This window comes from Schistocerca piceifrons, chromosome X (genome assembly GCF_021461385.2).
Source record: "Schistocerca piceifrons isolate TAMUIC-IGC-003096 chromosome X, iqSchPice1.1, whole genome shotgun sequence".
NCBI lineage: Eukaryota > Metazoa > Arthropoda > Insecta > Orthoptera > Acrididae > Schistocerca > Schistocerca piceifrons.
In genome coordinates, this window is record NC_060149.1 from 446,167,520 (window position 1) to 446,194,573 (window position 27,054).

At 38.4% G+C, this 27,054-nt stretch overlaps 1 protein-coding gene across 1 annotated transcript in view; it reads right to left on the bottom strand.

Moving 5' to 3' along the window:
* LOC124723230 (protein transport protein Sec61 subunit alpha) overlaps positions 1 to 27,054 on the bottom strand; it is a 47,138-nt gene that overhangs the window by 11,423 nt on the left and 8,661 nt on the right. The window contains exons 4-8 of the mRNA XM_047248420.1: positions 21,710 to 21,920; positions 14,258 to 14,515; positions 13,706 to 13,872; positions 9,872 to 10,012; positions 2,452 to 2,700 (exon numbers count right to left, since the gene is read on the bottom strand). Of these exons, the coding sequence (XP_047104376.1) occupies positions 2,452 to 2,700; positions 9,872 to 10,012; positions 13,706 to 13,872; positions 14,258 to 14,515; positions 21,710 to 21,920 (1,026 nt within the window). The remainder of the gene's footprint in view (positions 1 to 2,451; positions 2,701 to 9,871; positions 10,013 to 13,705; positions 13,873 to 14,257; positions 14,516 to 21,709; positions 21,921 to 27,054) is intronic.

The following is a 27,054-nucleotide window of genomic DNA, read 5'->3' on the forward strand; positions in this document are numbered from 1 at the left end:
AAGTAGTGAAGGCAGCAGAGGATCAAGTAGGTAAAAAGACGAGGGCTAGTAGAAATCCTTGGGTAACAGAAGGAATATTGAATTTAATTGATGAAAGGAGAAAATATAAAAATGCAGTAAGTGAAACAGGCAAAAAGGAATACAAACGTCTCAAAAATGAGATCGACAGGAAGTGCAAAATGGCTAAGCAGGGATGGCTAGAGGACAAATGTAAGGATGTAGAGGCCTATCTCACTAGTGGTAAGATAGATACCGCCTACAGGAAAATTAAAGAGACCTTTGGAGATAAGAGAACGACTTGTATGAATATCAAGAGCTCAGATGGAAACCCAGTTCTAAGCAAAGAAGGGAAAGCAGAAAGGTGGAAGGAGTATATAGAGGGTCTATACAAGGGCGATGTACTTGAGGACAATATTATGGAAATGGAAGAGGATGTAGATGAAGATGAAATGGGAGATATGATACTGCGTGAAGAGTTTGACAGAGCACTGAAAGACCTGAGTCGAAACAAGGCCCCCGGAGTAGACAATATTCCACTGGAACTACTGACGGCCGTGGGAGAGCCAGTCCTGACAAAACTCTACCAACTGGTGAGCAAGATGTATGAAACAGGCGAAATACCCTCAGACTTCAAGAAGAATATAATAATTCCAATCCCAAAGAAAGCAGGTGTTGACAGATGTGAAAATGACCGAACTATCAGCTTAATAAGTCACAGCTGCAAAATACTAACACGAATTCTTTACAGACGAATGGAAAAACTAGTAGAAGCCAACCTCGGGGAAGATCAGTTTGGATTCCGTAGAAACACTGGAACACGTGAGGCAATACTGACCTTACGACTTATCTTAGAAGAAAGATTAAGGAAAGGCAAACCTACGTTTCTAGCATTTGTAGACTTAGAGAAAGCTTTTGACAATGTTGACTGGAATACTCTCTTTCAAATTCTAAAGGTGGCAGGGGTAAAATACAGGGAGCGAAAGGCTATTTACAATTTGTACAGAAACCAGATGGCAGTTATAAGAGTCGAGGGGCATGAAAGGGAAGCAGTGGTTGGGAAAGGAGTGAGACAGGGTTGTAGCCTCTCCCCGATGTTGTTCAATCTGTATATTGAGCAAGCAGTAAAGGAAACAAAAGAAAAATTCAGAGTAGGTATTAAAATTCATGGAGAAGAAATAAAAACTTTGAGGTTCGCCGATGACATTGTAATTCTGTCAGAGACAGCAAAGGACTTGGAAGAGCAGTTGAATGGAATGGACAGTGTCTTGAAAGGAGGATATAAGATGAACATCAACAAAAGCAAAACAAGGATAATGGAATGTAGTCTAATTAAGTCGGGTGATGCTGAGGGAATTAGATTAGGAAATGAGGCACTTACAGTAGTAAAGGAGTTTTGCTATTTGGGGAGCAAAATAACTGATGATGGTCGAAGTAGAGAGGATATAAAATGTAGGCTGGCAATGGCAAGGAAAGCGTTTCTGAAGAAGAGAAATTTGTTAACATCCAGTATTGATTTAAGTGTCAGGAAGTCATTTCTGAAAGTATTTGTATGGAGTGTCGCCATGTATGGAAGTGAAACATGGACGATAAGTAGTTTGGACAAGAAGAGAATAGAAGCTTTCGAAATGTGGTGCTACAGAAGAATGCTGAAGATTAGATGGGTAGATCACATAACTAATGAGGAAGTATTGAATAGGATTGGGGAGAAGAGAAGTCTGTGGCACAACTTGACCAGAAGAAGGGATCGGTTGGTAGGACATGTTCTGAGGCATCAAGGGATCACCAATTTAGTATTGGAGGGCAGCGTGGAGGGTAAAAATCGTAGAGGTAGACCAAGCGATGAATACACTAAGCAGATTCAGAAGGATGTAGGTTGCAGTAGGTACTGGGAGATGAAAAAGCTTGCACAGGATAGAGTAGCATGGAGAGCTGCATCAAACCAGTCTCAGGACTGAAGACCACAACAACATGGGATTAAAAATTAATCTGAAATATGACAGTGTCCTGGCTGAACAAGTGATTATCAACAACAACTATGGAGAAGAACTAAGTACACATTTAGCAATAATTTGCCATAAAAATTTCATCAGATAATACTGCTAAAATAATAAAGGGTCAGGAAGACAGCAGAATTTAGATTCAGAAGGTGTAAATCTCAACCCACTTCAAATAAAAATAATATTCCTAACTTTCTGAATTATATGTTCCTTTTACAGGAAGGAAAGAGGGATTGGCTCAGAAGTTGGAGGAAGGGGAGGAAGAGCCAGGCACGCAGACCCTACATTAAGAGGGCCTCCCATTTTGAGGAGAGGTAGGGATGCCTCGAAACAACAATTCATTTTTATCTTCTTTCTCACCAAGTAATTAAAAATATATGGTCACTGTTGAGACAAAATTATGGTTACGAAATACTATTACTACATACATCATATTAAGCTTTAATAAACTTACATCTTTTGCTGATGAGCCAGACACATCAATCCACGTCTTCGAAAAGAATGCACATGATCCAAGCATGAAAATAATGTACAGCAGTGCATGTACAGGATCTTCCAGGATATGCATTATGTTTTCTGGTGGTGATAAGTAATAGCAGAGGCCACCAACTGGATATGCACGAGCTGGGCCACCACCGCCGACATCAGCCCAAACACCAAGAAGGTTCACAAAGAAGTTCCCAGTGAACTTTACAGCCAACATCTGTAAAATCAAATGCATTACACTATGGCAAGCAATACAGCAGTTCATGGCTTTTACACAACTATCACAGAAAACCAAACTGGAACCCTTCAAAAATGTTTAAAGCCCAATCCTACAAGAAAAAAGCAAAATGCTTCCTAATTATCTCCCAAAAAGTAGTTGCAATAAATTTTTATATGTAACCATTAAGAGGTAATTTTTGTAACACTGAAAATAAAATAAACTACCACCACCAACCTTTCACAAATAATTAGTGTCAATATTTTGCACCAATGATTGTGCTGTATTTGCACTTTTCTCTGGAACCAGAATTTTTACATTTTTCTTGAAATCTGATGGTATTTCAGCTGTTTCTCATTTGAGGTGGAATAGTTTTGTCATAGGTGGCTCTCCCAAGCACCTAAATAATTCCGAGAGAATGTTACGTACTCCAGGTGTCTTGCTTTGCCCTTCAATGCTCTGCCACGTTATTCTCACAATATTGGATCTCGAATCCCTTCCTTGCCAACTACAGGGTGATTATAACTAAAGTTAAACTTCCAAAATGCTGTAGAAATAACACCACTGGTCAGAATGATGTCAAATTGAAACGGATTATCATCACAGGAGGAGGAAAACGTATGGCAGAAGAAAAAAGTATTATGAAAACTGATCAACTGATTGCACTGTGTGTCAGAATATGTAAATGAAAACACCCACCACGCACACGACCCATTGAAGTTGGTATAAACACGCTGGGTACACGTCTTTTCCTCCTTTTGCGTCTGCGACGTTCGCCATCACTGTCTCAATGCAGGATCGTGCTGTGCTTGTAAAGCTGTCTACAAGAATGGCGACTGTACACACATAATCTGCAGAAGTTCCGGACACTTAAGTGTTCGAAAAAAGGCGTTGGTCTGATGACTGCCTTGAGTCTGGAGAAAATGATTCGGAAATTCGAAAAGACGAGTTCCTTTGGTGTGCAACCTGGTAGATGAAGTAAAGGAATTGTTTCAAAGTCAGTGGAAGCAGTGACCACAGCAATGCAGGAGACGAGTGGTTATGTACAAACGTGTAGTGCACAGAGAATTGCCCAAACATTGGACAAAACGAGCACAGTGCGTAAAATCCTATGAAACATCCTTCTTTGCTATTCATTCAAAATTACCCATGTGCACGAGTTGTTGCCTGTTGACCTGCCAGAAAGAGACGTTTGCTTTAGAAATTCTTGCTTGCATGGAAGTGGACAATGATTGGTTGTGGAAGACTTTGTTGACAGACAAAGCCTACTTCCATTTCATCTCACAGGATATGTCAATACACAGAATTGTCAAATACGGGCAACGGAAAACTGACACAAATCAACCAGTAGCACCTCATCCTGGAAAGGTCACTGTGTGGTGCACGTTTACGGCATCAATTATCATACGGGCATATTTTTTCAAAGAGAGAGGTGCTTCCGGTCCTGTTACCTGTACTGTCACTGGTAAGCACTATTTGTATCTTTTGCGCAACCACGTCATTCCAGCTCTCTAACAGTGTGGATGTGTGAATGGGATCATTTTTATGCAAGATGGCACACCTCCACATATTGCAAATCCAGTTAAGCTGCAGTTGTAGTGCTATTTCGGAAATGCTAAAATTATTGGCTGCCATTTTCCTACAGCCTGGCCATCCCTATCACCTGATCTTAATCTGTGTGACTTCTGGCTGTGGGGCTATCTGAAAGGTGTTGTGTTCAGTGTTCCAATTGCAAACTTAGCCGCATTGAAGGCAAGCATTGCGCAACACATTCTGAACATGACACCGGAAACACTCCGATCATTTGTGGAACATGCTGTGTCTTGATTTCAATTTGTTGCAGAAAGCAGTGGACAGTATATTGAACATGTTTTGCGCCAGTCACACGGTAATTAATAATCCAATCTGATTTTGATTGATGCTTTTTATGCAGTTTGTGGCCTCAGGACAATTAAAAACTGATTTTACCATCCGATGTGGTATGACCTTGCTGTGGTGGATGGGCTTAGATAACAAACAGCATCACACCTGTACACCCATGCAGTAGTAGTTTGTTTAACGTCAAAACATATGGCTTAGGCATTGTTGTATGATTCATTTGACATTTGTAGTCTAATACTATTAAATTGTGATGCTTACAGCACCATCTATTGCTACATTTTGTAACTCTTTATTTTTCTCCTGCCATACGTTTTACCCCATCTCCGATAATATTCCATTGCAATTTGACGTCATTGTGACCAATGGTGTTATTTCTACAGTGGTTGGAAGATGAACTTTAATTATAATCACACTGTACTACTTCTAGCTCCATAATATTGTCTACAAGGTCATTTCTTTTATGGCCCTTCTATATATTTGTTCTACTATACAACTTTACCTTCTTTGCTTAGAACTGGCTTACCTTCTTAGCACATTATTTTCATACAGCTGCTTCTTTCTCTGAAGGGCTCTGAATCATATGGGCAATAATTATCTCTCACACAGTCATGCCTGTTTCTAAAGCACTTTGTCAATCTCAGCTTTATATTTTCTGCTTTTGTGAAATTCAGTATGTGTCATATTATGATGGTTTTCTACTGGGCCTTGTCATTTTCCATATTTTATGCTCTACTGCTTCCATTATTTCATCTCTCATAGCTGCCCATCGGTCTTCTCAGATTTCTTCCCCCTGTTTCAGTATGGTCATCAGATGTCTCAACAGTGTGGATCCACTATTTTTCGTCTTTCAGGTTTCATGTTACCCTACGTCACTGGTGACTGAAAAAAATGTTTCTCAGCAACTAGTGGAGGAAAAACAAGACATAGCATACTCTAACTTCAAGAACTGTTGTTCACACCATTCTACAAGATATTGAATTAAAAAATATTTCTTTAGATATAGCATACTTCTTGACAAAGCAGCACTTGGCACCCCCTCATACCCCATAGCCTTGTTTGCACATAAGCAAACACAAAAATATATCACTTTAATTGCCTGATACAGTCAAATTCTTACTAAGCATTACACTACACACATCCAATCAATATATGAACAGGTTTCTCTGCCTGTTTTGAAATTGCTACCTTCTCTGCATCACACAGCAAATCTAATTCAGCAGTCTAATGTAACACACTGTCAGTAAAAACTGGTGAATTCTGTTGATGATGCATGTGAATACTGTTAACACAGAAAACATGATTTCAAATCCCCTTGTTAAATTAGGAAAGTTACAGAAAAACACAGGTGAAACCAACTTCACACTGATCATCTCAGAAGGAGAAGCCCCCTTAACTAACTTCCCTTTTGTCTTGGACCAAGAAACATTCTTCCGAGGTAAGACACACAGTCTAGCACATAAGCAGATCATTCTGCAACATGAGACGTGAATGTTGGGTGTTACGGGCTGTGGCATCCACATTGTCGTATCAAGATTGACTGGCACTGTTTTAATGGGTGTAATGAAGTTTGTTTACACACAATATGTTTTTTCACTGAAACATTTGTTGTTTGTCTTCCATTGTCCAAAGATCCAAAAGTCATCCTCAACTGGACTGACATACCACACAGTTCCATACGGTGTCAATAGAACCACTCTGCTGCATTAATCAGATCATCCTCTTGATGCATGACAGAGACCTCTGAAAAAGGATGAATCTACTCATTTCTCTACAGCCAAGAAAGGGACAGTGGATGTTATAGTGCAGATTTGTCCTGCCAGCTATCTAAATTTACCAAATTCAATGCAGAGAATTACAGGGTTCAGTGCACTGGAGAAATTTTGTTCTCCAAAATGCTTACCTGCTGCACTTTACAAACTACGCTTTCAACAATAAATTCCTGGTATCAAATTCTGAAAGCTAGTAAAGGAGACCTGTGTTTCATGGTGTAATGCATCGAAATAACCACTTGAAGTTTTTGCAATGCACTCACTCAAAAAAAAAAAATTACTTTTATGACAATTCTGTGTAGGAGCACCTTGTGGAAGAGGATAAATACAAAATACAAATCACTAGAACTGGACTGAATATAAATGTCATACCTCTCTATAAGATGACTGTGTTGTAGGAACAACTTCATATTTAAGACACAACAGCCAGTCTGATCAATATGGCAAAGATCAGTATGCAATACAACTGTACACACCAAGACAAAGCAAAGGGTGAAATACCATTTTAATGAGTAAATAGCTCACATGGATTTTCAAATCCTAAATTTTGTAAGTCAAATGCAGTAGTGATCAAATTCAAGCATAGTATGCAAGAGACTGCTGAAGGTCTTAATAAAGCCTTTCAGGTAAGCACCACTTTCCAAACATAAGCAACAAATAGATTCCTCATGCCTAGGGACCTGAAAATATAGCATCCATTTTTGGCAAAATTAGTGTATTTGTTTTTCTCCTTGTAAATATTAAACATACCAATGTTAAAGATTGTCACCTAAGTGCTTGAAGACTAAAACTTAGTGCTTTGATACTGACTTAAACAGAATGGTGATTGGTGAGCTTCTTGGCTGAAATGTTTGATTTTGCTTTTTTCCAAAACGGTTCTTTGCTTTGTTTTCTTCTTTTGTGTAACATCGTCGAGTATGAGTATCACAGTTATGAGTGGCCATGAAAGGTCAAAATGAGTATTACACAGATTTTATAATTAATAAATTGGGTCGGAAAAGAAACTACCATAGGTTCAAAGTGACTGCCAATCCCTTCTGGTGATGTGGGAATCACAAACTCCATGATGGACCAGGATTGATGTCTTCACATAGTTCCAAATGAGAAAAGAAAACTACAAGGAACGCACAACACACATCTACCAGCATTTGACAATACCACAGTTCAAAGGAGCAATCCCATCCTTACCAAGTATTTACCCAGCTGGAATAACCACCCCATCTTCCACCAGAAGTTTTACTACCTTTGATTTAGTTCTGAAATGAACATCCTTCCCACCTATCCCAATGCATTCCACTCTATGAAGTATCTTTATCCATCCTTATGCCATACCTTATCCCAAACCTTTGTGACATGTCGATATCCATGTGGAAGACATGTGTGGGACTTATTCTTTGCACCCGACTAGCATATCTTATTCCAGTCACAACACAGTCATATCCTACTCTGTGGCAGAACATGCCACTGAACATATGCTCAGCTTCAGTACATAATTAATGATCTATACTATCCTCCCCTCTACGAGTTTTTCTGAATTTTGTAGATGGGCATTGCCCTTAAACACCCCTCTGATCTCTAAATCCCCTTGTCCTCAATCTCTGCTAGCCCATTCCATATCCACTTCCATCTATCTCTATATGCCTCACTTCACTAACCTACATTCACTTACCTCTCCACTTTCCTCCTCTTCCTCTGTTCTATACCCCTTTCACTTTCCTTTCAAACTACACCTCCACTATGCCACGCGTAATCTCCCTCACCAGCAACAATGAGCTCACGAGTGCCACATCGCAATCACATTCCCTTGCTGCTTCTCCCCCCCCCTCCCCCCCCCACAGCCCCCAACCTCCCATCCGCTCCACCACCACAGGTCATCTCAAACCCAGCTGGACTGCAGTACTGGGGGCAACGTAAGTGTGGAAGTATTTTGTTAGTCAGATCTGACGTAGGACGTCTTGTTTACGAGAGTGTTGACCACAAACACATTCCCACATTCTATTATTGGTTTTTGAACTCAGGGTTTTGCAGCATCTTAGTAATCCTTTCAGTCATTCTTTTCACTTCTGGGATGAACATTTTGTAATTTGGTAGCCAAGCAGAACATCTCTTTAAGAAATGTTTTGTATAGCAGAAACCAAAATTGGACAATCCAAATCCAAGTTCCGGATTATCCACATCAACTACGGAGGACACTGTGACAAGGTATAATTTTTCCTAGTGTTCAGAATTTTGTATTGTGTACTGTGACACCTGTTTTTAAAAGGAATGAAACATTTAAATAATACTCCTGTGAAATAGTTATGAAAGTATATTAGAAAAAGCTTTACAAAAATGAAATGGTGCTGGTGACACTGGTTTTTCATGGAAAGTGTATTTTGTATGGGATTGTAGAAAGCAGTTGTGCCCTCTTGCTCTAAGAGATGGAGCTCGAGTTTGGCACATTGTATGTGTTTTAGCTTTGCACTCAGGATTTTTTTCCATCTATATGCCAATTTCTGCTAATCAACGCATGGTAAATGATCCACAGAATCATATCCAATGTCCTCTATTGGTTTTAGTTCACTTCTATGCTTTGCAGGTACATATAAAGGTTCATCTGAAAGTCTGCCTCTCTTCTTTACAGTCCAGTTTCATGTCAATCAATGATACTGCAATACATTGATGAAAATTGTGTACCTCCAGAGTTTTCTTTTCACTGAGGACCAATTACAACAAAAATGCAAGCCTGGGTGAAAGTTTAGATCAGTCCCAGAGCTGCTGATGGGAATGAAAGGGTGTGTGTGTGTGTGTGTGTGTGTGTGTGTGTGTGTGTGTGTGTGTGTGTGTGTGTGTGCGCGCACGTGAGTGCGCGCGCACATTTTGCTTGTTCACATCACCAACGCACAAATTATTACATTTCAACCCAACCTAGAGCAAAGGCTACACTACAGATCATTTTGTCGACACAACCTTCATTTGAAGCAACTGGCAGCTGTAACACAGAAGAAAACCATGAAGCACCAAGTACAAAGCCACAAATCAAGAGCAAAAAGAATGGTTTCAATTTCAGCACTAGAAATGCATTGCATCTTTTCCCATCTCTCATTGGTTACATGAAACTATCCTCCCACTGGCTATGTGAAACCTATGAGCAGTAGAGAAACACCACCATGCATGGCACTGCACCAATTTACACTTTAGCCCACACCTTAATAACAAATTTTCACATTTTGTATTAAGAACAAATGAGAATAGTATGTACTAAATATTAAGTATAAACTAGTATGCAGAGAAAACGGATAGTTTTGTCACACTACACTATTTAATTGTGACAAAATATTCATTGTTTTCACTAGTACACACTTTAAGTCCACTAAGGCAATAGGTTAAAATAGTTTTACTTATTACATTTGATACAGTCAACAATATTAGTATGTGTAGCTACTGTCTGTTTCATTGGCTTTGGTTACAACATTTTATAACACTACTATTTGCCTATGAATTCTTGTTTATTGCACACATGGCAAGCATTTGAAACATACCTGAGATATGACATAGAGATTCGAAACAAGAGCTGATTGCAAGATAATAGGAATGTTTGATGTATAAAACAGCTTTATTGGGTAGCTGCTGTACTGGCCTCTATAGCGAGCAGATTTTATTGGCAGATCCACCCTGAAGCCCTGTAAGTAAGTAAAAAGATATAAGGAAACCAGCTACAAACTACTATTCATACATATCATCAGTAATATTTCAGCTGAGAACACACACTACATAAGTAGTTGGCAAAACAATTATGACACTACGACTCATCTAAATTTTTTAAGCCAGTGAAATGTGAAATTTCATTATCACAGCAGGTCTTCACTGAAAGTAGCAAATGGTAATCATGATCAATACTTTTGCAAACATGCAAAACATCTGAAAGCATACAGTAATTGTTCGGCCATTTGTTTCTCTGATTACACTTTGCAGATATGAGGAAAATGTGTAGTATGCAGAAACACCAATGTTACACAAGGTGCTGATGCAGTATCCGCCAATTTATCATGAATGTTAGATTGTACTACAACCACTAAAAATCACTGCAGAGTGCCAAAACCATCAACACTGATTAGGTGTTAACAAGTCATATTTGTTAAACATTATCACATATTAAAGTGAGATACATTACCAGTCTAAAGTTTTAAATCACCCATAAAGGAAGCTGTATGCTTCATTTAAATGTATGAACACATCACCAAACAAACTACACTGACCAATGAAATAAATATTTTCTCCTTCTATCATTACATACAACACAATATGTTATAGATTTAGTCTCTAAAGAATCCATCCTTTGTCCCTCAGAAAATCTGCACAAATTCTAGGAATTCTGGATTTAAGCTTTTGTAATGTTTCTGAAGATACTGCAATCCAAAATGTCAAAGTTATTCCACAGACCTTCAACATTAGGTGACCATTTTATGACCACCTTCATCACACAAGAGCTCAACAGGGTTACGTCAGGTGACTGACTTTGGCAAATCATGTGCCTCAGTTCCCCACATTTCTCTTTTCTACTGAAATATGCTTTTCACAATGAGAAGCATGTTGAGGATCACTGTCCTGCGGCAAAACAAACCCATGACCAACAAGGATCTTGCCAGATGGAACAGCATTGTTTATCAGTATCCTGTAATATCCTCCTTTCTTTAATGTTCCATTAATTTTCACTAGACCACTGACTATGATGTACAAAACATGCCCAGACCATCGCCGACCTCTCATCATGCTCCATCAGTGGCATCACACACTACTCGTCATATGTTCTCCAGTCAGTCAACGAACAAATATTTGACAATGGCCCACAAATACTTCAATTTAATTCATCTGTGAAAAAACATTTCTGCACACTCCAGATTTGATGTTGCTAAGCCCACTGCAATTGTTTCATGTTATTTAGTTTACATAGTAAAGACTTTTCTACTGCTATACCCTTTAAACCTTGCTCATGAAGACAGTGTTGCCCTCTTGAGACAGATTGCAGCAGCTTGCATACTATTCACTTCTTTGCGAATTTCAGGTGCAGTACAAGTTCTCTGATGTTTACTCTGTACACACATGAAATGATCTTCCCTGTATGATCTTTCTTGGTGTATTTCCTTCAGATAACAAAACACATGCATGGGCAACAGTTTTCTTCCATCACTGCAACGCACACACCTCTTTAGATTGGGCTACACTAACTTTTGTTGCTTGTGTCTTACTGGAATAGCCTTCTGAAGGGCTAGAATTACAGCACATTTCCAATCTCTTGCTTCCTTCCCGTTAGGAGGCATAATTGTATGAACCTGATCAGGTATCCAAACACACTGCTACGTGCACACAACATACTGTAAACTAATGCAAAGTAATTGTTACAGAGACGGCTGAAGGAATGAGGCCTATTTGAATGGCACCATCTTAGGTTAAGGCATGTCAGTGTTGCGGATACTCATCAGTGCCCCTCTAGATGAACAATCAGTCAAATACACAGAGGCACTTAGTCTTTACATGTTTATCCATATTTTGTTATCAGATGGGAATACAATTGAATAATCAAAATGAAATTCCCACTGTAACCACAAATCCATATTTGTGACAGGTGATCAAAAACTTTTGACTGCAGTCTTTGTAGACTTGTTGCATCACACAAAATGACAGAAAATAAACAGAAGAACTTGCTAAAAGAGTGGACAAGACCTCAGAATGTTATCACAGTAAAACCAACTGGACACAGCAAAAGAAGTGTACTCCTGAAGGTATCATCAACACACTTTCCATACACTCTTCACAGTCATTAGCAAGTCAGGAACAAAAATTTTGGTAAGTCAAATGTTGTGATTTTTGTATGCCATTTAGAATTTCTTCCTTTGAGTAAAATATACTTTAAAAATTAAATATGTTTCTGAACTATCAGGACCACCACATGCTGTTCCTGTGTAAGGTTAACCAATAATTTTAAAAGTATGAGAATATTCCTGTAGCTGCATTGCTTGTTTTAAGAACATTTCACTTTTTTCACTAGCCTTAATTCCATCACACATCCCCACAATGCTCAAATGATATAAAATACTGCAATTTAGGACTAATATTTGTGCATAATTTGCACTGAAGAATGTTTAGCTTCCAGCTCCCATTCAGCATTTAACATTCCAATCTTTTTGTAAATTAATAGTGATACTTACAGAAAATTAATGTCATTTTATCAAAATGACAAAGAAACAGCTTTATTAACACTAATTACCTCATGTCACATTTTAATGACAACTTAGTAACATTTTGGTTTCTCTTGCGAGAAATCCCTTAACCACAGAGATGTACTACAATATTTTACTACTAAAAATATATATATTTGGCAGTTACTGGTTGCATCTCACATGATATTCTTATTTGAAGTTGTCACTAACATATACTCCACAGTCCTCAAAAGTTTCATTTTTATATGCTATCTTTTGTTAATGTGCACCATCCAGACATTCTAAACTTTCATATAAATATTCCATATATATAATGTGAAATTCACTATTTGCACTTCCTAACCATGCAAGTAAAAGAATTACCAGAGAAACTTAACTTACTACTTATGGGTAAAGTGGGGACAAAATAATTATCTCCCAAAATTACCCCACAGAAATCAACTTCCATCTAGACTTCTGAATTATACATACATAACACCTCCATGCTACTCCAAAAAAAAAAAAAAAGACAATCAACCAAATTTAAGTATGAAGCACTGAACAAAAGTAGCAAAAGTTTATCAGTGATACTGTCAAATCCCTCTTAAATATGATTACTCAACACTAAGACCTCTTTAGTTATGGATGTGCAAAAGTTTTCTGCAGTTAGTTTGATTTCAAGAATGTTGCAAACATTACTTTTAACATCATTGACTGATAATGGTGTAAAGTTCAAGAAGTCGTGAAGATTTATGCAATGAATAAGTTCATAACAGGTACAATTACGTGTCGTTAAATAACATGACTACCGATTTCAGACAGTGACATGAATATCATATTACCTTCCCAATATGTGACCACTTTGAAATTTCACAATATGTGGAAGATAATCATTACTGTCAATTCTACCACTGTCCTTTAACAATTTAGTTATTCACAAGTGTTTTGTACTTACGTTTGGTAATGCAACCCCAACCCACAAAAAAGGAAACACACTTTGACATGACAATGCAACACACAAAAATGTCCTATTCTAGCAGCAAAGACTTATCAAAATGCTTATTTGAAACTCAATGCTGAGATATTTCATGGAATTATCTTCACTGAAAAATAAATAAATAAATTAGCTAGCAATAACATACACTGTACAGAACATTATTTCAGAACAGTTCATACCTGGAAGTAAATTACAATGGCAAAAACAAGAATAGTTGCAAGCAGATTCATCAAGTTCGGCAGATTCTGCCTATAGAATGCTTCCCTCAAGGCTCTCACTTTGTCCTGACGTGTTGCCAGTAAGTGAAACAGGGCAATCACTGCACCTTCAAATTCTGTACCACGTCCTGGAGTAAGAAGAGAGTAACTGTTAAACATACATTTGTCTAATACAGATAATACTAATAATATGGTATTTACATCTTTCAAGATGATATTTACCTTTTCCTTCCACCATTAGCAACATTAAAAGTTACTTACACAGTATGGGGAGGGGGGGGGGGGGGAGGAAGTGGGGGGGGGGGAGGAAGTGGGGGGGGGGGACACATACTAATATTTCATTAATACACACAAAAATAAATGGCTGTTACACTAACAAGTACTGTTGCAAGTATCCTCTGCTTTAGATGGCATAACTGTTACCTCAATGAACTGAAGGATTCAAGAGTAAATGTTTCTTGCAGCACACTAACAGAGAATTAAAGTTAACACTTTTACAACACTGTTACATACCTGTATTCACAGTAGTTGGACTGAATGCCTTCCACACAATTGTTTCACATATGTTTGTTGCAATGAACAGTGAAATTCCAGATCCAAGTCCATAGCCTTTCTGCAGAAGCTCATCAAGCAGAAGAACAATAAGACCAGCAACAAAAAGCTGAATTATGATCAAAAGGCAAACGCCAGCACCAATCTCTGAAGGATCACCATACATGCCAGTCATAACATACACTATTGCCTGTCCAACAGTTATGACCATGCCGAACACTGAAACAGAAAATAAAATTTTGTATACCTGGTTGAAAATACAATACAAAATCACTGAAAATGGAAAGTACTGCACTGTAAGCAGGAAACTGAATACTCTGGCTAAGTCTGCTGTTCAATGTACTGTACCACATGAATTTAGAACACACAAAACTGATGTTTCATTGCAATTTTGGAGGCATTTATTGCGACTATGAAATTTCATTCTGCAATAGCAACATTAGTACCATTTCCAAAACATCTGGCTCTGTCACAATTTCGGAGAGTCGTGAATATTTATATCTTCACAAGTTAAGGGTTCTTCAAGATCTACAAAGAAAGACAGGGCATTGTGCAATAAAATTTGCCCTGGTCACATTGTAGTAATAATACAAGGAACACCAGAAAATCATTCACGGGCAGAACTTGCATATGAGCGTCTTTGAGCCCAAGTGCTGTAACTCGGTCCTTTCTTGATATATTTAATGACCTATTAGAACTTTTACAAAAAATTCAATAGTCCTTTTTGTATCTTTTTGATCATGTATGTCATCAAGGTACTTTTCCTTACTCAATTATCAATGTCAATGAAAAAAATGGACATATGGCATTTACTGGCCGGGATATCCCCTTCGGGGTTCGACCGCCGTATTGCACACCTGTTTAGTTGGTGCCACTTTGGCGACTTGCCAACAATACCCAGTCCCACGTTGGGAATCGAACCCGGGCCCCCTTGTGTGGTAGGCAGTAACGCTACTGCTGCGCTACTGAGGCAGACATCAATGTCGATAAATTTTATACATTTATAGACTTAATAAAAGCGCCCAAATTAAGTTACATCACCTGTGATATAAAACAGGTGAAATATTTTATTTACTATATAAATACACATGACAATCAATAAAAATGTTTACATAATCTTTGTTACATATCAACAAAACTATCATTTCCATTCAGTGACATCTTCAGAATTGTCGAAAGAAAGACATCTCAAAGTATTGGTAATAAATAGGTGGACTGAAGGGCTAAAGTTCTCCCATGTCCACCTCCTCTTCTGTTACTACCCACTGTCTTGCATACAGATTACCTTCAACTATGTTAGTGTGCATCCTTTCAGATATCTACTTGAAGCCCAACACAAGTGAAATTCCATGTATATTGAAAGAATTTTCTCAAAAAGAAGAGTGAATGGATTCCTCTTTTGGTACCAAGTCCACAGCCTCTTCAGCCAGGACACTAGGTGCTTTTCAGTGCCAGTCTTTCTTTTGGTGACTGAATTCATGTTTTTGACAGACAAGACGTAATTGTTTGTCATTACAGTAACATGAAAGTGATTTTTTTCCTTGACTTGGCAATAATATTGAATCAATGATTGGGACAAAATACTTATTGTGTCTTGATGGAGTTTTCTACTAAGGCAAATTCATCTTCATTGAAGAGACTGAAATGGCCAGCTGTCATGAGCTTTCGATCTGTGATTTTTATGTTATTTTTTCACTTAAAACTAGTTTCCCTAACTTACCTATAGGTGCTACATCTAAGATGTTTTACTCAATATCCGTAAAAGCAACCAAACACAGGAGACTATCGATTTTCATGAAAAGTAATAAGGTAACAAGAAAATGGAACACACTGATCAGCACTGGATGACTGAATGTGATGGAAAATATTAGTCACTAGATCCATTATCAACCCATAAACTACATCTGTGATGCTGCCTTTATTACTGTAACCAATGGTGAATCACACTGAACATAATTTAAATGAACAAGTAAAATCCTGTAATACGCAGAATGAGAAGATAGAACATCCACAGTGAATTGAGAAAACTCTGAACAACTGCAGGCACAGTGGTGAAAATACCAACACAACTTCAGGGTCAACAGACATATGTCTGCATACAGCAGAAAATTGTGCTGATACACATGCAACTGATATGCGAGTTATGAATTACAACATTTTCTCTGTTGAAAAGAACACCACTTGCTGAACAAAATCTCACCCATATTAAATAAAAAAAAGGAACGTGGTGTTACACGTATGTTGCCTTCCTGTGTCATAGGATGAACAATGACTTCACATATTGCAGCCCAGGCTAGCCAGCATGGATTGGGAGGAATGTCAGAAATGCCCCACAGTGGTAACACAATGGTTGCAATCAATCAGCCCAGAACATTCGGTAAATTAGACTTAGATCTAGCAGGTGACCACACTTGACAAGCTGCCATATGGTTTGTGGTGGACAGTACATAGTTTATCTGTCCACCAGCACCCCCCCCCCTTTCCCATTCACAGATGGAATGTGGAAAAAAGACTACTTGCACCCCTCGATATGCAGTCAAATTTCCAGTGCTGTCATTTTGCAAGAAGCATGTAGGAGAAAGTAGTGTGTGTCTTGACTCATTTTCTAATATGGGCTCCCTGCATTGTGTAAAACTGCCATTGCTGTGCTGTATCTATCTACTAATATGTACCACTGCATTTTGAGAATTTCCATCACAAAACCATGACTAGTTGTGCAGCTCTTCTTTGAATCTTGACCATCACCGCCGTTACTCCAGCTTGGTAAGTATCACAGATTGCAACATTATGTTCAAGAAATGTTACAATGGTAGTAAGATGACAGTTTTACACCAAGTCGACAAAGAGGTCATTAGAGATGAAAAACAGATTTTTTTAAGGATGGGGACTATAACTGACCATGCTCTTTCAGAGAAACTATCCTGGCAATTACCTGGAGTGATTCAGGGAAATCCTGGCAAACCTAAATCTGAATGGCTGGATGCAGATCTGAACCCTCATCGTCCTGAATGCAAGTGCAGTGAACTAGCCACTGTCAAGAATTGGTCAAATAAGGGTTATTTAAACATGTGAATTACTACATTCTGGATTCTTCCAATAAATGAGGCTATGCCTTTGCCAATGGCTAGATTTATTTGGTCATTCCCTTTTAAATCAATTTAGACAGGAAATCTTGGATATTTTATGATTGTAACCAATTCAAGTGACTGACTGCTTGGCTAAACAGTATCGTCTGTCCTCTCACACTACATTTATTTATTTTTACAGCTGGCTACCAATCTTTGCACCAGGCACTGATCTCTTAGCATGTCTGCATTTTATACAAAGTTTCTAATGATATCAGCTTCCTGCACACAACTGTGGTGTCTCCAAAGAGCCTCACATAGCTGCTGGCATCAATTGCCACTTGTGTGATTGGGCATTACCATGCAGCATATGGGAACCAAGTTCACATACACCACGTTCATGATGCACGCACAACAGCAGTAAATAACGTGCAAAGGTCAGTTGCAACACTGTTGTACAACATATACAGTGCAACGAATGCTTCCAACAAAGCTTCCACCCCCCCCCCCCCCACACACACACACACACACACACACACACACACACACACACACACACACACACACACACACACACACACACACACACACACACGCACGCACGCGCGCGCGCGCGCGCGTTTCAACAAGATTACAACCCATCACAGTCGAATAAATGATAAGAATCACTCTCCTGGCTAAACTGTGGACAAAACAACGTTTCAATGTTCCTTGGGTCCACTCAGAGTAGTCATAACATCACATTCAGTGACGCATATGGTGCATTTGTGTATGTACAGAGGAACCTCTTTAGGCCAATGATACACAAACTGAATGAGGATGTGTGACACAAAGACTCATGTGAGATTTAGACTACAACATGTGGCACAGACTGCATGCCTAGTCACTTGGGCAAGGTAAAAATCCCTGCAACAGGCTGAAGGATACTGTCAATCATGGCCATATTGCCACACGCCAATTTTTCTCCTGCAATGGCCAACACCCATGAAGAAACACTAGAGGCAACATTCAACTTCTTACCCAACTCTCACTGACTGTAGTAAGCCTCTAAGTCTCCCTTTGACTTGGTCATTACTAAGGTCATTGTAATCTGCTTGCTGTATCTTCCTGTTACTTGATTCAAGTATGGTGTGTCCCAATGACTAAAATGCTGTTCAGCATTTCAATATCCAATACTTCCTCCCACATGGACTGTTGTAGGCACACTAACTGTAAGTGTGCCTTGCACTGATGTCTTAGTGTGAACAACAGTTTAGGGCTTTAGGCAGTACCGTTTCACAATGGTGCCATGTTTTCCCCTCATGGATATTTACAATTTCTTGACTTATGCGCATTTCAGTGGCTTAAGTGCACTTACTGTGTGTGTGTGTGTGTGTGTGTGTGTGTGTGTGTGTGTGTGTGTGGCCCTTTGATTGTGTACTGGTGACAACTTCTTGTTGCTTACAGCCAATGGGGTGACAGTGCATAGTGCTCAATGGGAATTGCTGGAGTTTATAATCTTTTATCATTTGACAGCACACAGTGCCCAATGGAAATTGCTCAAGTTTATTATCTTGATCATCACAAACATTTGGCTGTTTTTACACATGTCATGACTTCCAAGGTTCTGGTTAGGTCAGGATGTGATAGCACAGCTTAAGCAAAATACCAGCCAACTTAATTTGCAGTCAAAGGAAATTACAAAATACAAACTAGTAATGTCACCGACTACCCCACATGTGCAGTGTAAGTGCATTTTTATCCATCTCAGTTTATGCTGAACTATCATGATGTGCCCTTGTGCATTAAAAGAAGTGGCAGTATTACCAAAGCATTTTAGACAAATGCCTGAACTAAAAGCACAAAAATTATTGCATTAGGTGAGAACCAATTTAATGAATTACCTACTAATGATCTCATTAAAACTAATAGAGATTAAAAGTTATTAAAAATGTATGTGTGTGTCACTTGGCCTCTAGTACAATGTTGAATATTTATTCCAAGACTAATGTTCACACATTAATTCCTGTAATATTTCAAGCTGACTCACCTATGTAACACGACACAGTACTGCTGTGATAAATCTGTTATACAGTACTCTCCAAACAGGAGAACAAATTGAGGAAGAACAATATAATGGGAACAATTGGACAAAGCCTATAGAGTGGACCATTTCTAAAAGGCTGAAGTCTCAATCAGGGCCAGTGGCAGTCACGGCAATGTTTCTCTGCTGCTCATAGGTTAATAACATTTCAGTTTCGCTTATCCATTGGGATGGTACTTTCATGGGATCAATGATGGGTGTGAGAAAATGAATTTCTAGTGCTGAAATACAAATCACTCTTCTTCACTGCTGTCATAGGTATCTGACACTTTTCTCTGAACATGTCACAAATCACGAGATTATGACTAGGTTGGTGTGTGACAGCTGGGTTGTGATTTGGCAAAGCAACAAATGCGAAAGCTAAAATATCAGGTTGCAGTGCTAGACTGATCTACAACTTAGCCAGAGGCCAAGGTTACATTGGAAAATGATAGTTTTACTCATAAAAATTACATTCATAATCTTAATTGTCAAAATAATTGTTTCTTTTTAATGTGTTATGATTTTGAAGGCTGTGATATACTGACACAAAAATGTGCCTGTATTACTTTGAAACACATTGCCTGTCCACTGATCTCTCATTGGCTGCAAAAACCCAGCACCACACACATCCCTTACCTTCCCATCAACCCTCATGGCGAGCACTGGCAACACTGTTGCAGAGAACACAAACGTACACAACTGGCCCCGATCTAGAATTTTGCTTTTCTAAAATACTCCGATATTAAAGCTCCTAATATCCATAAATATTCATCATGGCCTACATAGAAATGAACAAAACTTAATGTAACTATAGGTGGAATGCCCTCTGTAAAAAACCTAGCGAACAATACTTTAAGATTCTTTATTTGGGGCAGGTAGATAAGTGACTGATAATATGGCCAAATATTGTAATCTATTATTTATAAATAAAAATTTCATCTTTGATGGAACAAAGATTCAAAATGTTAACATGGGTTACACACTTAGACCCACATTAAAAGAAATGCATTTCATTCAAGAAGAGCCAACTGTTTCATCTTTGGTGAAACAGAGACCTACTGTATCTTATAAATACAGCATTGAAAGTGTTGTGCACACCTGAAGAAAAGCTTGTCTTTCAACAATGACAACTGGGAACAGCAGAAATACCAACTAAATAGGAACACCATAAACAATGGTTTGATGAAATAAACTGGTGCAGATAAATATAGATCTGGCAACAAATTCTTCACTGGCTCGCCTCCACAATTCAACGGAGGATTTATTTTTAATGAAAGCATTCAGCTGTGGAAATTACACTGACATGTAGCATAAAATACGAGCCGAAGTACCAAGAAACAATCGGCTGAAAGTGTTAGTATATCTTAAGTACTGTCATATTTAAGCTACCTTTAAAGTAAAAACGTATATTGTCATTATTGTATGATATTCTTAACACTTTGGAGACCAAGAATAGCTCGGGTTGCAACTTTGTGTTATTTAGACTGTACCCGAGTATAGATCGGGCTGTAATTTTCTCAATGCATGACTAATTTTTCATTCATAAACTGACATTCCTGCTCAGGAGAAGCTATGGGGTTAGTTCTTATACATAAACACAGAATTACCATTTACAGAAAATAATGTTAATGGTAGTGCAACACTTCTATACTGACACAATACTGTTACAATTTTTAATGTATTGCTAAGTATGCTTACTTTAGGAAAATATTACCTGGCAGTTAATTTTCAAGTATAAATAGTTCATGGAGAGAAAAATAGTTCATGGAGAGAAAAATAGTTCATGGAGAGAAAAATAGTTCATGGAGAGAAAAATAGTTCATGGAGAGAAAAATAGTTCATGGAGAGAAAAATAGTTCATGGAGAGAAAAATAGTTCATGGAGAGAAAAATAGTTCATGGAGAGAAAAATAGTTCATGGAGAGAAAAATAGTTCATGGAGAGAAAAATAGTTCATGGAGAGAAAAATAGTTCATGGAGAGAAAAATAGTTCATGGAGAGAGAAATAGTTCATGGAGAGAAAAATAGTTCATGGAGAGAAAAATAGTTCATGGAGAGAAAAATAGTTCATGGAGAGAAAAATAGTTCATGGAGAGAAAAATAGTTCATGGAGAGAAAAATAGTTCATGGAGAGAAAAATAGTTCATGGAGAGAAAAATAGTTCATGGAGAGAAAAATAGTTCATGGAGAGAAAAATGCTAATCTCATCTATTTTGTTATTAAATGTTCCAAAAACATGGCATACAAGTTAGCATACAACACTAAGTAATGGAAAGATACTTACATTTCTGTGCTCCATTGAATAAAGCTCTGTCCTTTGGTGTGTCGCCGACTTCAATTATCTTGGCTCCAGCCAATAGCTGCATAATTAAACCTGAAGTTACAATGGGGGAAATACCAAGTTCCATAAGAGTACCTCGATTGGAAGCTAGAATAACACGTATCCAGTAGAATGGGTCTGCAGAGTCTGAACTCATTATGCCAAACAGGGGTATCTGAAATATCAAAGCAAACAAAATATTAGGTTTCCTTCAAATGAGGGTGCCGAATTCAAGAGTTCATGAAGTCTGTATCAAACAACAGGCTATTTTCCTATGTCGAAAATATGGTTTACACACTCGTCATTCTGAATGATTTTCACATTTAATAGAATTTTCAGTCAATATTCTCAATTTTTCTGTAATTTAAGCTTAAAAGTCATTAAATATAAAGATTTGGCCACATGATCAAAACTGTTTTGTTATTGGCTGAAGCTCTAGTGATGTCACAGGAATAAGAGTAAGATGAAGCTGTATGTATTGTAAGAGTGTTAGCCAAAGCTACTTCCAAAAAAATGTGTGTGAAAAGGGACCAAACTCTGAGGTCAAGGGTTCCTAGTCTTAAACAGTAATTAAACTAACTTATGCTAAGAACAACACATACACCCATGTCCAATAGAGAACCCAACTCTCCAGCAGGAGGGGCCATGCAGTCCGTGACAACGTGCTTCAAACCGCGTGGCCACTCCACATAGCAGTTGCATCTACATCTATACCCTGCAGACCACTGAAGGTCCATGGCAGACGGTATGTCCCACTATACTAGTTATTAGGGTTCCTTCATGTTCCATTCATGTACGGAGCATGGGGAGAATGATTGACTCAATGCCTGTGTGTGCAGTAATTATTCTAATCTTATCCTCATGATCCCTATGTGATGAAATGTAGGGGATTTTAATAAATTTCTAGATTCATCACCATTTAAAGCTGGTTCTTCAAACTTTGTTAATAGGCTTTCTCAGATAGTTTACGTGTATCTTCAAGAATCTTCCAGTTCAGTTCCAGTTGTATATCTGTGACACTCTCCCATGGATTAAACAAACCTGTGACCATCCGAGTTGCCCTTCTCTGTACACATTCAATATACCGTTAATACTATCTGGTACGGATCGCACACACTTTAGCAGTATTCTAGAATCAGCCAAACGAGTGATTTTTAAGCAATCTCCTTTGTAGACTGACTGCACTTCCCCAGTATTCAACCAATAAACTGATGTCTACCACCTGCTTTACCCATGACTAAGCCTATGTGATCGTTCAATTTAAAATCCCTACAAAGTGTTACCCCTAGGTATTTGGCTGAGTTGGCTGATTCCAACAGTGACTCACTGGTATTATAGTCATACGTTACTATTTTTTTTATTTTCATTTTGTTAAGTGCACAATTTTATATTTCTGAACATTTAAAGGAAGATGTCAATCTTTGCAGCACTTTGATATCTTGTCAAGACCTGACTGAATATTTATGCAGCTTCTTTCAGACATTACTTCATTGTATGTAACTCGTCTGCAAAAAGTCTCCGGTTACTGTTAATAACTGCAAGGTCATTAACAGCAAGAGTCCCAATATGCTTCCCTGAGGTGTATCTGAAGTTACTCCTGCATCTGACTGACACAATATCCAAGATAGTATGCTGCATTCTCCCTACCAAAAAGTCCTCAATGCAGTCACAAATTTAAATTGATACCCAATATGATTGTACTTCTGACAATAAGTGTATTTGTAGTTCTGAGTCAAACGCTTTTCAGAAATCAAGAAATACTGCACCTGACTGCCTTGATCCAAAGTTTTCAGTATGCCACATGAGAAAAGTGGAAGTTTGGTTTCACATGATTAATGTTTTTGGAATCCATGCTGGTTGGCATTGAGGAGACCATTCTGCTGGAGATACCACATTATGTTTAAGTTCAGAATATGTTCTAAGATTCTACAACAAATCCATGTCGTGGATATTGGACAGTAGTTTTGTGGATCACTGACTACCGTTTTTGTAGACAGGTGCGACCTGCACTTTTTTCCACGAGCTGGACATGGATTTTTGTTCGAGGGATCTACGACAGAGTCAGTTGCAAATTCTGTATAGAATCTGACAGGGCTTCCATTGGGCCCTGGGGCTTTGTTCAATTTTAAAGATTTTAGCTGCTTCTCAATAACACTGACACCAACACTTATTTCATTCATCTTTGCAGTGGTATAAGGATTAAATTCAGGCAATTCTCCTGGGTTTTTCTTCATAACAGAAAATTTTAGAAAAGGGTTAAGCACTTCAGCTTTTGCTTCGCTACCCTCAGTTTCAGTTCCTGTCTCATTTGCTATGGACTGGACACTAACTTTGGTCCCACTAATATCCTTTACATACAACCATTATTTCTTTGGCTTTCGTGAATAATCATTTGACAATATTCCGCTACAGTAGCCATTGAAGGCATCATGTATTGCTTTAACAGCCAAATGAGTTTCATTCAGCGCCTCTATCTACAACCCTACACTTTTGTAATCTCTGTTTCTTTAGAAGTTTCTTTACAGTGGATGTGTACCATGGATGTTCCCTCCCATTATGAACTATTCTACTGAACCATGGACCTTGCCATCAGTGAGCTGGCTTGCGCGCCTCAGCAATACAGATAGCAGCACCATAGGTGTAATCACAACATAAGGCTATCTGTTGAGAGGCCAGACAAACATGTGGTTCCTGAAGAGGGGCAGCAGCCTTTAAGGGCAATTATCTGGATGATTGACTGATCTATCCTTTTACCATCAACCAAAACGGCCTTGATGTGGTAATACCACAAAAAGCTGAAAGCAAGGGGGAACTACAGCCGTAATTCTTCCTCGGGGCATGCAGCATTCTGTACGGTTAAATGAGGATGGCATCCTCTTGCTTAAAACAAAACAGTCCCCTATTCTAATCTCCGGGCAGGAACTACTCAGGAAGATGTCATCAGGAGAAACAAAACTAGCATTCTAAGGATCAGAGCATGGGATGTTAAATCCCTTAAATGAGCAGGTAGGTTAGAAAATTTAAAAACAATTGGCTGAAGTTAGATATTGTGGGATTTAGTGAAGTTTGGTGGCAGGAGGAGCAGGACTTCTGGTCACGTGAAGACAATGTTATAAATATAAAATCAAATAGGGGATATCGCAGGAGTAGGTTTAATAATAAATAAGAAAAAAGGAATGTGGGTAAGCTATTATGAACAGCAATGTGAATGCATTATTGTAGCCAAGATAGACACAAAGCTCATACCCACCACAGTAATACAAGTTTATAAGCAAACTACTTCCACACATGGAGACAGAAAAAAAACTGCATGATGAGATAAAAGAAATTATTTACTCAGATAGTTAAGGGAAACAAATATTTAATGGTGATGGACTGGAATTCAATACTTGGAAAAGGAAAAATAGTAGATAAGTATGAACTTGGGGGGAAAGGAAAGAAAAATGAAGCACCCTGGTTGAGTTTTGCACAGAGCATAACTCACTCACTGCTAACACTTTGTTTAAAAATCATAAAAGAAGGTTGTATACGTGGAGGAGACCTGGAGACACGGAGAGGTCTGCGACTGATTATGTAATGGTAAGAGAGAGATTTAGGAACCAGGTTTTAGGTTGCAAAACAACTGTAGATTAAAATTGAAGAAATTGGAAACATGTAAAAGATTAAATAGATGAGACCTGGATAAGTTGAAAGAACCAGAAGTTGCTGAGATTTTCAGGGGCAGCAAAGGAATACAGTAGCAAAAAAATGAGCAGCTTTAAGAGATGAAATAGTGATGGCAGCAGAGAATCAAATAGGTAAAAACACAAGGCCTAGTATAAATTCTTGGATAACACGAGATACTGAATTTAACTGATGAAAGGTAAAAATATAAAAATGCAGCAAATGAAGCAGGTGAACAGGGACACAAACGTTAAAAAAATATCAAACGACAGGAAGTGCAAAATGGCTAAGCAGGAATGGCTAGAGAACAAATGTACGGATTCAGAAGCATATTTCAGTAAGATACAGATAAATACCACCTACACAAAAATTGAAGAGGGCTTTGCAGAAAAGAGAAGCAGCCATATGAATATCAAAAGCTCAGATGGGGAGCCAGTCCCAAGCAAAGAAGGGAAAGCTAAAAAGGTGGAAGAAGTATACACAGGGTCTACACAAAGGTAACAAACTTGATTGCAATATTATAGAAAGGGAAGTGGACGTAGGTGAAGATGAGATGGGAGATATGATAGTGTGTGAAGAAGCTGACACAGAGCTCTGAAAGACCTAAGTCAAAACAAGGCCCAAGGAGTAGAAGATATTCCATCAGAATTGCGGATAGCCTTGGGAGACGACACACTTCCATTGGTGTGCAAGATGTATTAGACAGGCAAAATACCCTCAGACTTCGAGAAGAATGTAATAATTCCAATTCCAAAGAAAGTAGTAGCTGACAGATGTAGAAATTACTGAACTATCAGTTTAGTAAGTCATAGTTGCAAATACAAAATGAATTCTTCACAGAAGATTGGAAAAACTGGTAGAAACTGACCACAGGGAATAGCAATTTGGATTCCACAGAAATGCAGGAAGATGCGAGGCAATAGTGAACCTGTAAGTTGTGTTAGAAGACAGATTAAGGAAAGGCAAACCTACGTTTCTAGCATTTGTAGACTTAGAGAAAGCTTTTGACAATGTTGACTGGAATATTCTTTGAAATTCTGATGGTATTAGGATAAAATTCGGGAAGCAAAAGGCTATTTACAACTTCTACAGAAACCAGATGGCAGTTAAAAAAGCTGAGGGGTGTAAATGGGAAGACGTGGTTGAGAAGGGAGCGAGACATGGTTGTAGCCTAGAAAAATCTGGAGTAGAAATTAAAGTTCAGGGAAAAGAAATAAAAACTCTGAGGTTTGTTGACGGCATTTTAATTCATTCAGAAACAGCAAATGACTTAACAGTAATTGAACAGAATGGGCAGGGTCTTGAAAGGAGCATACAAGATGATCATCATCAACAAAAGCAAAACAATGATAATGGAATACATTGGAATCAAACTGAGTGATGCTAAGGGAATTAGATAAGAAAATGAAAAAGTAGTAGATGAGTTTTGCTATTTGGACAACAAAAAATCAAATGGCTCTGAGCACTATGGGACTTAACATCTATGGTCATCAGTCCCCTAGAACTTAGAACTACTTAAACCTAACTAACCTAAGGACAGCACACAACACCCAGCCATCACGAGGCAGAGAAAATCCCTGACCCCGCCGGGAATCGAACCCGGGCGTGGGAAGCGAGAACGCTACCGCACGACCACGAGATGCGGG